The 17,199-nt window shown below is 35.5% G+C and overlaps 2 protein-coding genes across 2 annotated transcripts in view; both read right to left on the minus strand.

The window, feature by feature from the left end:
- The window catches only part of LOC113492494, a 69,178-nt gene extending 62,600 nt beyond the window's left edge, over positions 1-6,578 (minus strand). The window contains exon 1 of the mRNA XM_026869970.1: positions 5,976-6,578. The gene's annotated coding sequence lies outside the window, so the exon portion shown is untranslated. The remainder of the gene's footprint in view (positions 1-5,975) is intronic.
- Positions 6,579-14,725: 8,147 nt separating this feature from the next.
- On the minus strand, positions 14,726-15,641 carry LOC113493572. Its single transcript, XM_026871612.1, has one exon. It carries the CDS (start codon positions 15,525-15,527, stop codon positions 14,832-14,834), a length of 696 nt encoding a protein of 231 aa, XP_026727413.1. The 5' UTR covers positions 15,528-15,641; the 3' UTR covers positions 14,726-14,831.
- Positions 15,642-17,199: the final 1,558 nt, after the last annotated feature.

Below are 17,199 nucleotides of genomic sequence, written 5' to 3' on the forward strand. Positions count from 1 at the left end.
TAATCGGTTTTTGGTGTTCCGTTTGGATAAACTTAACAATTCAATATTTCTCAAGAATATTTTTCTGTGATTATTTAAAAAGTTTTGCTGAAAAAAAAATCCTATAATTTTTTTAAGCTCCCTTTTTTTACATATTTTATTATTTATTTATAATTCTCATACAAATATGTACAATGACGGACTTAATGCCAGAGGCATTCTCTACCAGTCAACCCAGAGGCAGTGCAGAGAAAAGAGATATTATAGATATTATTTTTAACTAGCTGTTGCCCGCGACTTCGTCCCCGTGGGTAGAAGATATAAGTTATGATTTATACCTGCCTTGTTTTTTTCACATTTTCCATTGTATCTTCGCTCCTATCAGTCCCAGCGTGATGGTTTATAGCCTAAATCCTTCCTCGATGAATTCAACACAAAAAGAATTTTTCAATTTGGACCAGTAGTTCCTGAGATTAGCGCGTTCAAACAAACAAACAAACTCTTCAGCTTTATATATTATAGATAAAGAATTAAAATAAGAAAATCATTCGGATTATGTAATACAGAATGCTTCTAGTCTACAAACGGCTACCTATATACCATCATAAACTTCCACACATACACACGCGCCGTTAGAGAACATTCTGTCAAAACTTCTGTTGCCTCGTGTACGCAGGTACCTTATAAAGCACTCTCTGTCCCACAAAAAGGGTTGACAGCCGAAGTTTTTCCTTGTCTGTCTAAACTTGTTAGCCGTCCGTAAAATCAATCGGAACATTTATGGATGAGCGATGCCGTTAGTTCAAACCGAGTTAGTTTACAAACTATCGGTTTTATTTGAACTGACATTTCAGGTTACACGTGCATTGCTGTTGTTTTCATTTGGTTTGCATTGTAAAGTCTTTTTTATGGGTTTTGTAAAAGCTTTTATTAAGTATTAGAGTGAAAAGAAAGTAAGTTTTATAGATATAGCGTGCTTTTTAAATTGTCTAGTGGGGTAACGACCGAATTACTTTGCTCATTAACTCCCGATATTTATTTCTTCTGCAGTATTTGTCTTGCTGTAAAATATTTATAAAGTATTTTATTCAACGTCTACAAGTACATTGATAGGTTTAAAATACTTATAAATGATTTTTCTAAATAAATCTATACTAATATATAAAGCTGAAGAGTTTGTTTGTTTGTTTGAACGCGCTAATCTCAGGAACTACTGGTCCCAATATAAAAAATCTTTTTGTATTAAATAGTCCATTTATCGAGGAAGGCTTTAGGCTATAAACCATCACGCTGCGACTAATAGGAGCGAAGATACAATGGAAAATGTGCAAAAAACAGGGCAGGTATAAATCATAACTTATATCTTCTACCGACGGGGACGAAGTCGCGGGCAACAGCTAGTATTTCAATATGACTACCAAATAAATATAAAAAAACATACTTTCAACAGTCCATGACTGATCTCACGCAAGTTCAACCACAATCAGAATAAAGTTTACATATCATTAAACTATGCACCACAAATAAACCCTATGTTATATTATTTCGAGTTCATATAGACTAGGTTCATTGACTACGCGTCTGCATGCAGCAGAGGTCGACCCGCAACTAAATTTATTGCTTAAATAAACAAATGTAATCTTTAGAACGAAAAGAGTAATATAGACTATCTGTATGCTATCTAGATAAGGTTTTAAATGTTACTGTTTTTGGACGAATTCGTCTAATGAATAAGGCATTAGGGAAGATAAAGACAGACGGACAAAAATGTCTGTTTTTTTTTATTGACTCATGTTATATGCAAGTTTGATATCGAAGGACTCGAAGAGACTTTGCGGCAAGTAGCGAAGTCGATGGGGCTAATATAAATGTTTTGCTGAGAATGAGGCCAAAATACCCATGGACAGACAAGGGTAGAAACAAGATAGTGGCATTTTTTGCATCCAGTGGACCTCTTCGACTCGTAATTACAGTTCTTACACATGTAATCAACGTAAAACTCTTTTGGCAGTTAATAAATAATTATAATAAATTATTATTTATTGTATGAATCACATGCGTATATAAAGAAAATCTATTAAATTGCAATGCACCAACCTGAAACTACAACTGACCTTACGTATATTTATGTCATTCGATTTACTGCTACTAATGCAAATAAAAGGCACTTCTATCTTGTAATAAGAAGTTTCTTTTTTCCGTTATCCTGTACCTAATTATCCGTTAGCCGTTTTCATTTATATCCTCCTTCCTCCAAGTTTCGGAAAACAAGATTATCAAGACACAAAAATATCAAGATTCATTTTTACGTTATTTTTGGTACGGACCAACAAAGGGGTAAATGCTAGCATAATAAAGGAGACGGTATTATTACAGCATGTCGCATTTTGTCTGAATCCATATATTTTTATCATCCCCTATTGTTTCTACTCGATTAAGCTACGAGCCAGCTACGAGCGAGCTACGCAGCGTACCGCGCCGTAGCAATCGTAGCAATGATAGATTATGTAACTTTGTGAAAAATATTTTTAAATTATCTTTTCGTTTAGTTATTGACTCGTTATTAAAATAATGATTTCTATCTAAACGTAGCAAGTAGTTTTCTTTTCAGTTTTATGTAAAGCTGTTGTCAGATGAGTATTTAAAATATTTGGTTACATAAAAAGTGAAACGTATTACCGTTAATAACTGGATGTGTTCCTCTTCGGTATTTGTATTGTATTGAAAAAAATCCGGGACAATATTTCATTTCACGTTTGATTGATTTCGTAGAGTTGATGAAACTATTAAAAAGTAGAATCAACGAAATACAATTTGATACACGAAATATGAACTATATCATTTTAATAACTCCGAAGTACTAACATTTTTTTCGTGAAATTTAACATTCACAGATAAATATTAAAGAAAATTTAATAGTTCCACTTTATTTGCTTAAATAGATCGAACAAGTAAGTATTATAGAGCAAAACCGGTCAAGTGTAAGCCGGACTCGCTAAACTGAGGGTTCTGTATAATTAAGCAAGGAAACAAAAAAAAAACTAATGAACCATATTTTAGTGGTTTCTTAAGTTTACGTGAACGTTAGACATCGAAATGAAACTACTTTAACGGATTTTATTGCGGTTTAAGGGCAGACTGCCCGTGACCATGATACCTGCAAAGGTGTCGAAACGTCGGAAACTAAAATCTAAAATTAAACCGCGATAAAATCCGCAAAAGTATTTTCATTTCATTGAACCATATTTTTTACTAGCTGTTGCCTGCGACTTCGTCCCCGTGGGTAGAAAATATAAGTTATGATTTATATATACCTCTGCCCAGTTTTTTTCACATTTTCCATTGTATCTTAGCTTCTATTAGTCGCAGCGTGATGATTTATAGCCTAAAGCCTTCCTCGATGAATGGTCTATTCAACACAAAATTATTTTTTAAATTTGGACCAGTAGTTCCTGAAATTAGCGCGTTCAAAGAAACCATCAAACAAACTCTTCAGCTTTATATATTAGTAAGTATATAGATTTGAAGTCGGTTGTTCGCTTTTGTTTTTAAAACAATATTATTTCGCGGCAACATATACACAAGCTTCGTGACGTATCATTATAAGTATTTCATGGAACTAAGATCCTGAAATATATGAAACATTTCATTGAAGGCAGAAAGGAGGTTCATTCAATCTTCAAATTCAATGGAGAACAGAACATTCTTAGCGCGGACTTGTAAAGGAAGTTTTTCACGAAAATATTTTTACCCAAATTGGAGACGTTTCGGAGAAAGGTTTAAGGGTGCTTTATGACAATGAGTATGCATGAAAAGTATAGAGGACCCGTTATGAGATAGTGGCGAGAAGTGAAGAGATTCACTGAAGCGTGAGGTCCTAAGTAGGTCAAAAAATATAACGTATATTAAATTACATAAACTTATCGAGTTTTAAATATCAAATTTTCCATAGGTTTATATATTACATAGGTCCCACGGGAAAACACAATTGGGATAAACTCTATCCTAATTAATCCTGATTATAAACTGTCTGTGTACCAAAATTCGTCGACATCTGTTCAGTGGTTTTTCAGTGAAAGGGGAACAAGCGAACATACCATATTTTACTGTCTCAATCAATTTACAGTGAACACAAACAGAACAAAAATCCTAACATTTGTCATCATTCTGTGCAAAATTTTAAAACTACAAACAAATGGAATATAGAAAACAAGCTAGTGGCGAACAAAAGACGACATAGCTTCCCAACTGTGTCTCTAACTTGTCTACGATTTCCGAGAAACCAGTTCGACTTGAGTACTTTTTCGTGCTATTTTCCGAAAACTCCCGTACGGCAGTCTATAACCCACAATATACATAGGTATATACTACAATCCTTACGGCGATTCCTGGAAACTGCTAACGGAGTGTCTCGCTAGTATGGAAGAATATGTCTGTATTTATGTTACACTAGCTGTTGCCCGCGACTTCGTCCACGTGGTTAGAATTTTCCCCATTTTCCATTGTATCTTCGCTCCTATTAGTCGCAGCGTGATGTTATATAGCCTATAGCCTTCCTCGATAAATGGTCTATTCAACACAAAAAGAATTTTTCAAACCGAACCAGTGGTTCCCGAGATTAGCGCGTTCAAACAAACAAACAAACAAACAAACAAACAAACTCTTCAGCTTTATATATTAGTATAGATATACAACCTATTTCGGCGGAACTTTATTATTTTGCATAAAAGTACCAGTTAATACTAATACTTTCTATGAACTAGGAGTTTATTTTGTGAGTCGTATGCAATGTATTTATCTGTCGATGTCAATTTTGTATTGGACCCATTTTTTTTAGTTTACCATTAAGTATTTTTCTTTAACTTTGATTTTTTTTAAATTTATTTGTCCATAAGTCAGCTGCAGCTGAAGTGATTCATTAATTGATTGAAAATAAAACAAAGGCATAATGAAGACAGAAAGAGTGTACCGTTCCACTTGTTATTCTAAGTTACAGTATTAGTACATAACATAGGTAAATGTTATGGTGATCAATGTATTACCTGATAAAACTACGAGATACTATTTTAACCGGTAAAATAGATTGTAAATATGAGTAAGGTAGTCGTTTCGAAAATACAGTATTCACGTAAATACGACAAGACAAATGACATAGTTAAAAACCTAACATAGTTTGGTAAAAAGACAAACGAAACTAGAAAAGCCATAGTATCCTACGGTACTTTATTATAGCAGGTACTCATATATAATAATAATATAAATGTAACAAAAGACTGCCGTTTATATATTGTACCACAAGAGGTAGATCAACACGCGAAAACATCCGTCCACTAGAAAATTAAATTTACATGATAAAAGTTTTTTTTCTTCATACTTTTATGTTGCCATGCCATTTTAGAGAGTAGGTATTTAATTTTCTAACAGTACATTGTTACAGACATGCTGAACTAATTAAGACGGAATGTATTTCTCTAATTTACAATTGGTTCTGGTCTATTTAGGATCAATTATGTACATATGTGTTATAAAAGCTTTTATTTGGTGTTAACCAAATAAAAGCAGATTCATGAAAATAAATCAAGTAGCAAGCATCAATAATAATGAAATTCTAAATTTAAAATAAGAATCCAAAACTTTAAAATCTAAACTAAAACAAAGTAAGTTAACATCAAATTCCAGTCATTAGTTTAATTAAAATCCAAAGTTAAACAGCACTTAAAATAATTAATTACCTTCAAACTGAATTAATATTTGAATCAAAGAAAACAAAATAAAGTAGTTAAGTAATACGAACCACAGAATAAAACCTTTCATTGACCTAGTCAATTCATCGAATGCTTTCATTCGCGTAAATTAATTAAAATCTAACATAATTACTAACAGAATGTCAAGAAAACGTTCTACGGAACTAAAGGAAATATAGACAAAAAATATTAAAACAAATAAAACTACTAAAAACTAATTTATTTACGAAAAATATTGTTTTGCTGACAAACCTGTTCTGGTCTATACGCTCCGCCTGGCGATTTCGTAAAAACCCATTGTCTAAGCAACGTTGAAAAAAAAACCGTCCTTTTAATAAAAAAAATTGTCAATCGGTGTAGCACTGCACTATTTTATAAAAAAGTTCACATGTATAAAGTTAGTGCGTGTGAGGGAAGCGAGCGGTTGCGACAGCGGTGGTAAAGCGACTGGTGAGCTGTCGCAGACCACCGAGCGCCAGGGTTACCCGCCTCGCAAACCAACAATGCCGTGGAAATTCAATTCGCCTGCAATACGAGCACACGTAAGTGGTCGGGAATCTCATTTAAAGACCTTATTAGTGTTTTTGTGAGGTTTTGTTCGACTCTTACGATTAGTATTAGTAGTTTCAATTGTTTTAGACTCTTCATTGATTGTATTTAATTAAATTTGTGGTGGTTTACTTTATTGAAACAGGGTGCTTCATTGCTCGATAAAGTGAAAGATGCTTTTGAGTTCAACTATGATTGAAGATATTTTTATTTAGGCCTAATGATTTGAAAAATAAGCAACGACATCAAAACTGAAATTATTGAGAGATAATTCAGAGTCCATATTTTTGAATTGTCTCATTGCACTGCCGGTTAGCCTGATTCCAAATACTTTATTTAAATTGCATCATTTTCAGTTAAGTAGTTAAAATTATGAACTTACAATATAAAGATATAGGTATGTTTAGTATAGGATTGTAAGACTGCTATAGGTGTAGCATTCATGACATGACGTGACATATAAGTATTCATGACATTTGTAATTTTAGCCGCTAATAAACTTTTTTGCATTTTAGAAACAAGTGTTCATCAAAATTTCATGTGTATTCTAGGACGACAATGTTTTAAAAAGATCTGGAAACTCCCACATTTAATGGTAACTTCCAACGACTGGCAACACAACAAAGGTTCGGGGGAGTTCGACAGGCATCGGGCAGATCGACGGGCGAGCTCAGCTCACAGCCTCAGGACGACCTACTCTACAAAACACAGTTGACATGGCAAAACACCACTTAAATTTGAGACATACTTAAATGGTCAACCTTCTGAAATTTCTGTCTTTATCTTTTTCAGGTGTAAAGTTGCGACAGATAGATGTATAAGGAGTAAAAGTTGAGTTCCGTTTGATTATTCAGAGGGTAGTTCAAAGAATTTTGATGCCGGTGCCGTCCGATGAAAAATGCAGGAGCAAGACGATATTGCATTTAAATGCGGGTTTCATCTCCACCGCGAGTCGTTGTCGACGTATTACTTTGTGAACGAGGCGAGAATATTTGTTGATTTACTCGCTTTATATTATTTGTAGTATAGATGGTGAAATCCCGGCAGACCGAGAATGGGATGAGTACACGATATGAAAGAGGTGGTAGGAATGGGATCGATGTGAAGGTACGACACAGAACAGAATGGTATAAACAAAAGGATGCCTATGCCCAAGAGTCGGTTATACAATGCTGATGATGATGAGGATAATACTTGGAATTTTAGTAAAATCATAAAACTGACCGAAATTAACTTTTTCCGCGTTTTGACTAAAATTGTAAACATGGAAAGTAGGCTGATAGGATGTAGCGGAGCGCGGAGCGTAAGGACTAGTCCTGTAACTGACATCGAAAAAAAAATAAAATATCAATGAACTTTACCATCTGAATATGCAATACAAATCTCAAATAATATGTGTAAACTAAATATAAAGAAATGGGCACATAGCAATTTAGGAATACCATAACAAGAGTGCAAGCGACTCCCCCAAAGTTCCGTTTGCACAGAGCTTTTGTAGAGCTCTCGCAGCGACCGTTACGCGACGAAAGACCAGCTTACACACATGGGTACTGGAAAGGACGAGAATTAATAATTGGAATTTGATATTGCATTTTGTTGAAATTATAACAATAAATGATTATCAGAAAATTTAAAGGTAACAAACTTAAAATTAATTTAGGAATTATGTTATTTGATGGTAGGAGACTAAGAATTTAATCGCCGACCGAAGCATTCAAAATCATCGCTGAAATTTGTGTAAGTGTAGGTATACCATTGACACCTAAATTTAATTTGTAATCTAGCTATTTGCAAAAAATAATTTTAAAAAATCTGTTCCATATATTCTTTTGTAATAATAATGTCCAACAACACTTTCCAGGTCTCTATATTTCTGCGTTCGACAGACAAACTCGACAACACAGCGTTTGGCGAGCAAAGTAAACACGGCAATGAAAACTAAAACGAATATTCAGCGCGACTCGGACATCACATTGGATTACTGCTCATAATTAATACGGTACAGGTACAGGCAACGATGGACCGCTCCCGCGGGCCTCGTGAAAGGTACAGGTCAAATCAGACGACCAGCTGGACTTTATGATGATAACCAAATATAGGTACAAATTATGTGCCGTGAGTGTATTGAATGTAAAAAATTTCATATATTTTTTTGTGAAGTTATAAAAAATCTTTATGAGCTCATTTTGTTTATTTTTTCTTAGTTTTTTAAAGGGACTTCCCGCTTAATGAATTTCATCCTTTTGTCGCGTGGGCTTCCGTTTTATTCAATCCGAATGCATGATTTTACAACATAAAAGTTACAAGAAAAAAGTGTTGCTTTTGAAATATAGCTTAGGCAGTATTTACCAGAAAAGTGTGATAAAAGAAAAACAATATTTTTCATTGCAGAAGTAGTCTAACTTCATCAGTAAAAATCAGTAATTATCAAAAAAAACACACTACTTAAGAGATAAATTGTTAATTTACTATTTATTTTTCTCAGAAAACTAAAATGTCTTCTTTCTGCATAATTTCCCTATGAACCCCTTAACATTGCATTAACCCATAACCAGTGGTCTCTTACATGTTTAGAAAACAACAAAACTACTAAAAAACACTCGGAAAGTTTAAACTCAGCTGAATTCTCCTTAGCAGTCAGGACAAACCGTAAACAGGGCTAAAAGCTTGCCCAAAGTTTTTTCATAAACTCTTGGTACATTAGAACTTGGTATAAGTATTTAAAGGTGTTTTAGACGGACAGACGAAGCATCCTCGGTAATAAGGTACCGTTTACACCTTTTGGCTTACTACTGATATACTAACGAATTAATTGAGCTTTAATTTAATGAAAAATATATGCTAATCTTTGTCTATTCACAACAAATTCATGGTTCATATTTGAACACATTTTTCTATTGAATAAAGTTATTATTGCATAATATCAGACAGTTCCAACACTTTGTATTAACATTAAAAAAAAACATTCCATAATTATTGTAGTGACTGAACTGTATTAAATAGAGATTAAGAGCTTGGGTCATAGTTACTTATAGCATCCTTTCTTTATGTTAGTATTGTCATCACTGATGGTCGCCGTCAATGTTCGACATCAATAAACTAAAATATGACGAAAGTAACGAAAATAAAAAAGAACTACTTTTTATTTGATACGTTATTAAACTCGAGACTAAAATTAGTTTTTAATTTCATTCATCTTTTGTAGATGGAATCTCCGTAATTTATCTAAAAATAGTCGAGATTCTAAGGAAATTGTTTTTTAATTTCACCTTAGTATAAGATTTTTCAGGCATCTCATTTATTCGTATTCACATTGGAGTATATTAAATATCGTTTTATTTCAAAATTGCTACTGAACGGCTGTTCAAACATAATCACCGTTTTGCTGGTCTATCTTATCCGATAGGTCCATTCACCAATTAATAGAACTGGAAAATTTTCTTTTATTTTCAAATTAGCAATTGCCCGTGACTTCGTCCGCGTGGTTAGAAGATATAATTTATGACGCCTTGGGTAACAATATCGTAATTTTCTTACGGAACCCTAATATTTTTGATATAAGTTATAGCCTATGTTCAGTGGGGATAATGTAGCTTCTTAACAGTGAAATAATTTTTCAAATCGGACCAGTAGTTTCGAAGCCTATTCGTGTCAAACAGACAAATCTTGCCTCTTTATAATATTAGTATAAATGTCTAATTGATTATAGATGCATTGTTATACCTTGAAATCTATACTAATATATAATCTATACTTCTATACTAATATATAAAGCTGAAGAGTTTGTTTGTTTGTTTGTTTGAACGCGCTAATCTCAGGAAGTACTGGTCCAAATTGAAATAATTGGCTGTAAGCGACGGACGGACAGACACACGAGTGATCCTATAAGCGTTCCGTTTTTGTATTCAGACGTACGGAACCCTAAAAATATTTGTGTTGAATAGACCATTCATCGAGGAAGGCTTTAGGCTATAAACCATCACGCTGCGACTAATAGGAGCGAAGATACAATTAAAAATGTGAAAAAAACAGGGCAGTTATAAATAATAACTTATATCTTCTACCTGCGGAGACGAAGTGGCGGGCAAAAGCTATAGTCATATATTATTATAGATTATATTATAGTTTATAAAATTTCAGGTAATTTATGAAATTATTCTCTATAACGATAAAAACAGTATTGCATGAACAAATAAAGCCTTATTCAATGTAAGCTCCACGTGGCTTTCAGATGTAACTCAATTAGCGTCAAACCGCCGCAGATTTGCTTAGTAACGGCATCCTGACCTTGAGCCGGGGAGCGCTGGAAGTGCTCTAGATGAGTTACATGCTAATTAATTCGCTTAAAGATTATTGCTATGAAGAAATAAGGATAGAGTAATATGTGCTATGAGTTCATATGTTGTAGCTGCAATTATAACCTTTTTTAGGTTGTGTCTCAATTGGGTAACGTGAACATCTTGCAGTCCTTCCTTAAAACAACTCTTTACTCATAATTATTTAATAAAGGTTTATTCACGCGTTAGTAGGTACGCGCGTAGTTTTGAACCCAATTGGAGTTCTTAATCATGAGCTGACGCAGTGGCAGGGTCCAGAGTCGAACCTATTCGATTCGCTCATGATAAAGGACACGGATGATCCCGATAAAAGCGCGTGATTCGTTAAATATTTTTAGGTACAGTGTCGTTTTTAAATTACGGCTTAAAGTTTTTTTTTATGATAGTACGATTGCCTATACGTCTAATCGATACATTATCATTACGATTTTAACAGGCGCTACACAATACAAATTATTGTTGACATTAATATCAAAGTTGTTGACACAAAACGTTTATTTCGGTATGACAAGAACAGATCTAAGTCAGGACCGAAAGAAAACAAAAAATCATGAAGCGGAGTTCTCAATAAACGATACCGACTGTAGCATTGTGACTGTGGTAGAAATGTATGTAGGCTTAATATCTCTTGTGTAAAGGATTGCAACGCATTGCCATACACTGACATAAAAACGCAGTTGAGATAAAATGGCTGTTAAGGTTTAGTCGGTAAGAGTCTGCCACTACCCATTTCCTCCCCCAAGGGAGCGGGTGTCATTGAGGATTCCCCCAACTTACCAAAAAAAAAGGGTTTATGTCTGTATCTCAATCGGTATCATTACAAATAGCTTTATCCTAACATCCATAATTTATCACAGCCCTGCCGAAGTTATTTTCACTTAGTCTTCAGTCTATACATTAGTCAGGATTGAAATAGGCAACCTGTAAGCTGGGAAGTAGGTCGGAGATCGTTAAAATAGTTTCGCTCGATATCCAACCTGGTTTTAGGTCTAGCTACGACGAGCTATTTACGTGTCCGCTGTTTGAAGGAAATCAGGTGAGTTACCTAATCGATGTCGATATTTTAAGCTTGATTGGCAGATTACAGAGAAAGTCCATAAAGGAGGATGTTAAGAAGTGTTTATTTCTAGTTTAGGTTCTGTTAGAAGAATTTTCAGTTAATCCAGGAACGAGTCATTTAGATTGACGTGACTATTTTCATTGATGGAATGGATAGAAAGGTAGGACTCGTAGTCAGACGATTTCTTCCGTTACAAGTAGCTGAGCCTCGCCCCTTGCAGTACCCTTCTATGTAAATCTGTGTATTTTTTCTCGTGATATGATATTTACGTAATAATTCTGCAATTTTGAACGTGTAGGAATTAAATTAACCTCTGAAGAATAGGGCTATTTTTTATCCTTGAGTTATATTTACGTAACGATCTTAATGTTTCAGTGTCTATAGTCTGAAATCCAACCATAAAATAAAAATCGGTCAAATGCAAGTCGGTCACGACTGAAGGTTCCATACAAACAGGCTAAAGTAAGCAAATCAGTTGGATGACCGATTTCGTGGGCGAGTATGGACGAAACTTATTCGCCACGCAACTGTTTTTAACGGTAACAACCATTTCTTAATTTCCACCTTTAATTTTAATGGTTTATTTTAAAGGTAATTGAAATAACCTGAAAAAGCATAATACAGCCTGTTGCCAGATAGGCTGTCAGACACCGATACCCTAGCAACAGACTTCAGAATACACCACTCGGGTATAGAATAAAAAAAACTAAGTCCCGTCCAGTCACATCCATAACCTATAACCGTCTGTACCTATTAGTCTTCGCTTCAACTAGATTTACGTAACAAAGAGCACTCACAATACAAAACCTCCCCAACTCTACATATTAAAAACGAGTCGTAATAAACACTCCATTAATATCTCAAGCGAGCGCGCATGTCATCAGACTAGCTTAGAACTTATCTCGCTGTATTACAATAAAAACATTGGCCGTGACCGGTTTCTCTTTAATATGAGAACATGTGGCCTAGTATTGAGGACGGACTGTTTACATCCCGTAACTGTCTGTACATTAAAAGTAGCGTAGAAAAGTGAAATCTGTAAATTGAACTGAAAAGAAGTGCTTGCTGTTCATTTTACAAGCGATACCAAAGCCAAAAAACTTATGTTCTGACGACGCCAAAATTGACTCTTAAAAAAATAGCAATTTAGAGAATCATAAAGAGAATTCGTTTCCAAAGATAAATACATCGAAAAAAATCTTCCCAAAACGCTTTTTCACGCGAATCAAGTCGGTTGCAATGTTGCTGGAACAGTTAGTTTTACGTACCTAAGTTTCGTAACCATCACACAACTGTGCATAGGTATTCGTAAATCCGTTTTTCAAGTCCCCATTTCTCGCCAAACGGACAAGGATAGTCTGTTTCCATAAACGTGTCCTAGTAACGCATTGTTCAGAACTACGAATATTATGCTTCATCATAGTCGCTAAATCACAATACGCCGTAAGCATGATCCCCGTTGCCGTAAATTAGGGATAAATAGAATCGAATTACGAATACGTTACGTGTCTAATCGCTCGGAACACAAGATCCTTACTTATTTACTTAACGTACAACCTACCACACGCGAATTTTAACTTGGATATTAAAAGCGACTCTATATTTACATCTTAAGGATCACTATCGTTGTGTTCTGTTGGGAGTTGTGCGGTTGATTGTATACTAAGCTATCAACTTGACGTATATGCTTTCAGGTTTGTTTGCCATTTCGTTACATGAGCTAACCGACGTCGACCCTGACACTTAATCGAAAAGCTTTACATTTTATTTGTATGTTTTGTGTCGAGTTTACAGAATCCTATTGTTTTGAAGAACAAAAGACACGGACGTAAATTACTTTTTAAGATTGAAAGTCGTCTGAGGAACCTGATACCCGCACAAGCAGTTGTAAATAAAGAGGAAAACATAGTAATATTGTCTTACAGATGGAGTTCATCGCGAAAGATGACTTGTCCCTTACCGCTTTATGAGTGTTATGTAGGTATCGGGATTTCTCGACTAGTTTCAAACAAAATCGGAGTCCATCATCATGAGCTGACGAGGTGGGATTGCGAGTCGCACTGGATTCGAAAGTCCGCGTGAAAAAACCGTTGCATCATTCAATAATGAATCAATCTTACGATAGTTTTATGAGTGTTGTTTAAAAAGTAAACCTAATCTGCTTACCTGTGTTCCACGTAAATGAATTCTCAGGGAGACACTATCACAGGAATCCAATTACTTCTCATTAAACTGCCACACGGCGATACATAATTACGATGCACACAAGACAGCGACAATCTAATAACTATAGAGTTCCTCTTACGCTATAAAATTGTTAAAGAAATCACGACTCTTAACAAATATTCTTTTCCAGAATTAAAGACTGTATGATTCAACCTCAATTCGTAGTTCACTCGTTATGCACTATAAGGCACTCAAAAACCCGTCAAATCCGATGAGATGACCTCCTCTTTGCCGGGTATGATAACCGGCAGCCGGGCGTGTCTCACCGGCGGCCCGGCGACCCGGCGACCCGGTGACCGGGTGCGCTGTGACCGCGTAACCCGGTCATAGCCTGACCCGGTTACCGTGCAGCGGGTATGCACCGCCCGCCGCCCTGCGCTTGCATTCCGCGATTGATTCTCTACAATATCAGACTCTTTTGTTCGAATGTATGTCGAGGTAATATACCTAACGTACCGATGTCGGACAGTTGACTCTTACGTAACTCTAGATCCTCGCTAAGTTGTTTGGACGCTACCAGAGCTTGCCTAATGGGTCGTTTACCTAGGACTTCTTGTAGACATGTTGACTACACTCTCTAACTTAGTATTATGTTGACGTTTATACAACCTTTACAAATATAAATCATGTTTTATTGTCGATATAAAATCCTGCGAGATCTATAACATGACTCGGTCGGACTCGAAGTCGGGTACTTCATGTTATTCGTATTCAGTTTTTCCTGGTTTTGGCAAAGACATGCATTACGAACCTCCTCTCTGTATCTCGTTATTCCATGACTGGACTACAAAGGTGGACGACAGGTAAGATCTAAATATAAAAAGCAATAAAACATTGTTCGAAATATTTAATAAAACTAAAAAGAAATATTTCTTACCATTCATCAAGTTCACAACAACGCACGCAAAAACTTCACATAAAACGTACAATAAAATATTAAAATAGACGCTTATCGAATGAAATTTTGCCATCTTTGGAAACAGTGCTATCCAATGTCCCTATTTCTTCGTACATGTTCCCGGTAAATTTCACCTTGACACCCCTCTTCAAGTCGTTCTCGAAGTCGTCATAGTCGGGATCAGAGCTGAGCGTCACGTTCTGTGACACCTGCGGCGCATAGCATATGCTCTTTATCACGAACCTCATGACCCTCTTCATACTATTCAATTCCTTCTTCAATTTAACCATCATATTTGATTTTGCATGAAGAAACGTTTTTAATTTCTCATTCTCCAATTGTAAAGCGAGATTCTTTGTCTGTGTATCGATTTCTCGTTGGTTTGCTACGTCCAGTTGCTTTTTCATTTCGCGTATTATTGCGAGGAACCCGTTTCGGGACTTGAACAGTAAGCTGCTCGCCTCGTTCAAGTCGTACGTGAGTCGGTCGACTTCCTCGTGAAGCTTTCGGATCATCAGCTCTTGGTAGTCTGATGATGGAGTTGGTGAATGCTTCTTGCCTTTCGGAACTTCTTTAACTATAACTTCGACGGCCGTCGTGTTATTCCTGTACACTTCGTAAGCCGTTCCCGGGTCTGAGTCGATGTTGTGAGATTTTCCCTTTTTATTCCGCATCGTAAAATTTGTGAACATGTCTTCAGAGAGCGACAGTTTTGGCTTGATGTGGTCTGACATTGTTGGTTTAAATATCGTTTCAACACTTGTAGTTTATGCAAAAATTGTTACAAAATAATCGATGAATGCTTTTTTTTGTTTTGACATTAAGCTTTGGTTCTGAAAAATGACAGTAACACATAAGGAGGTAAGTTCATAGTGTAATTAGATTATCCTCATCTGTTATCGATGTCAGGAAAAAGCTTTTATGCGAAGAATCTAAAGTGAATTCAGATTGCTGTCATATCTCACTAACGTTATGAACGTATTTATTGGTTCCTCTCATAAAAGGAATTTTGAGAAAAACCTGAGATATCTCGAGATACTGACTGTTAACTTTTTGGTCCTTTTAAATCATCTATCCCCCTTACATTAAAAAACAGAACAAAAAAAATATCAACACGAAAGAAACGAAATAACGAACCATTGAAAGAGTGTTTTACATAAGTTCAGAGCATTCAATTATCTGGGAGGTATTATCGGGGCAAGCTAACGAGTTCGACGCCGGTCAAGTGGCGGTGTACTGGGCCGGATGATTGCAAGCCAGATATAACCTATCAATTATATGGAGATCGAACGAGGGCAGAATGCAACGAGATCCAATTTTACTCGGAAAAATATGTTTTTGGAAATATTTTCTGTAAAGCCACTTTCATTTGTAACTTGGCACAAAAAATTCAATCCTGAAGGCTAGTAGCTTGAAAATGCAAATATGTATATTAGTCCGATAGATTTGTTAATCAAAAGTAATTGATTAAGATTTTCAAACAGATGCCTTTGCTTTTTTATGAGGCAAGCATACGGATCGCATGATGTAAAGCGATTACCGCTGCCTATGGACAATTGTACTTACAATTTTAGTTTTAACCATTTTATCAGCCTAAATTCATCTGTTATGACGTTCATTTACATCATCTAAATGCAAGCCTTAGGATAAAAATACTGGATAGAGTGCCCCATTAAAAATATTCTAGGTCGTTCTTTGAACTTCATTGGCCTCAGAATCAATAATCCAGCCCGTTTAATATCGGTAGTTGGACTCGAAATAGGCCACGGAGACATACCAGACTGGACCTCTCCGATCTTACAGCTGCTGGTTTACGTGTTCCGTATACTATGTAATAATTATACTATACGTCATGTAATATCCGAAGAGTTGAAACATTTAAATGTTCAGCAGCAATGGTAAATAATTATAATTCAAAGTAGATAGCCAATGCCCTGCATGTGTTATTTTTATGGTATAGTTACTATAAATAATTAACCTATGACTAATGTAATTAGTGATAAGTATCATTAATTATAATTAATGATTGAGATAAATCGCTTGTCGACCATTTCCCAGAATGCAAATTTCACTGATACCCGAAGTGAATTTCCCAATCTACGTAAGCATTTTCCTAATTAATTCATTATGCAAGAACACTGAAAATGGAATTCACCCACAAACAGTTGAAAATCGAACTCATCGAATTTATAATTGCGAGCAAAACTAGCTCTGAATGATCAGCTTCGTTCAAATATTGTGGAAAGTCAAATATGCTCCCTCACATATACATAGGGATTTGTTTATATGCATCTGTAACCCGGTTTTGAAACGGGAGTACCGTCAGCGCCCTAGTTCCGTGGCCTCGCTACCAGCTCCCACAATACCTAGGCACCTACTACGTCTAGATAAACGTCTACTTACCCG

The sequence above is a fragment of the Trichoplusia ni genome, chromosome 4, assembly GCF_003590095.1.
Source record: "Trichoplusia ni isolate ovarian cell line Hi5 chromosome 4, tn1, whole genome shotgun sequence".
NCBI lineage: Eukaryota > Metazoa > Arthropoda > Insecta > Lepidoptera > Noctuidae > Trichoplusia > Trichoplusia ni.

Excerpts from the sequence above, each read along its gene's own strand:
- LOC113493572 (XM_026871612.1), bottom strand. The coding sequence starts at position 15,527 with ATGTCAGACCACATCAAGCCAAAACTGTCGCTCTCTGAAGACATGTTC.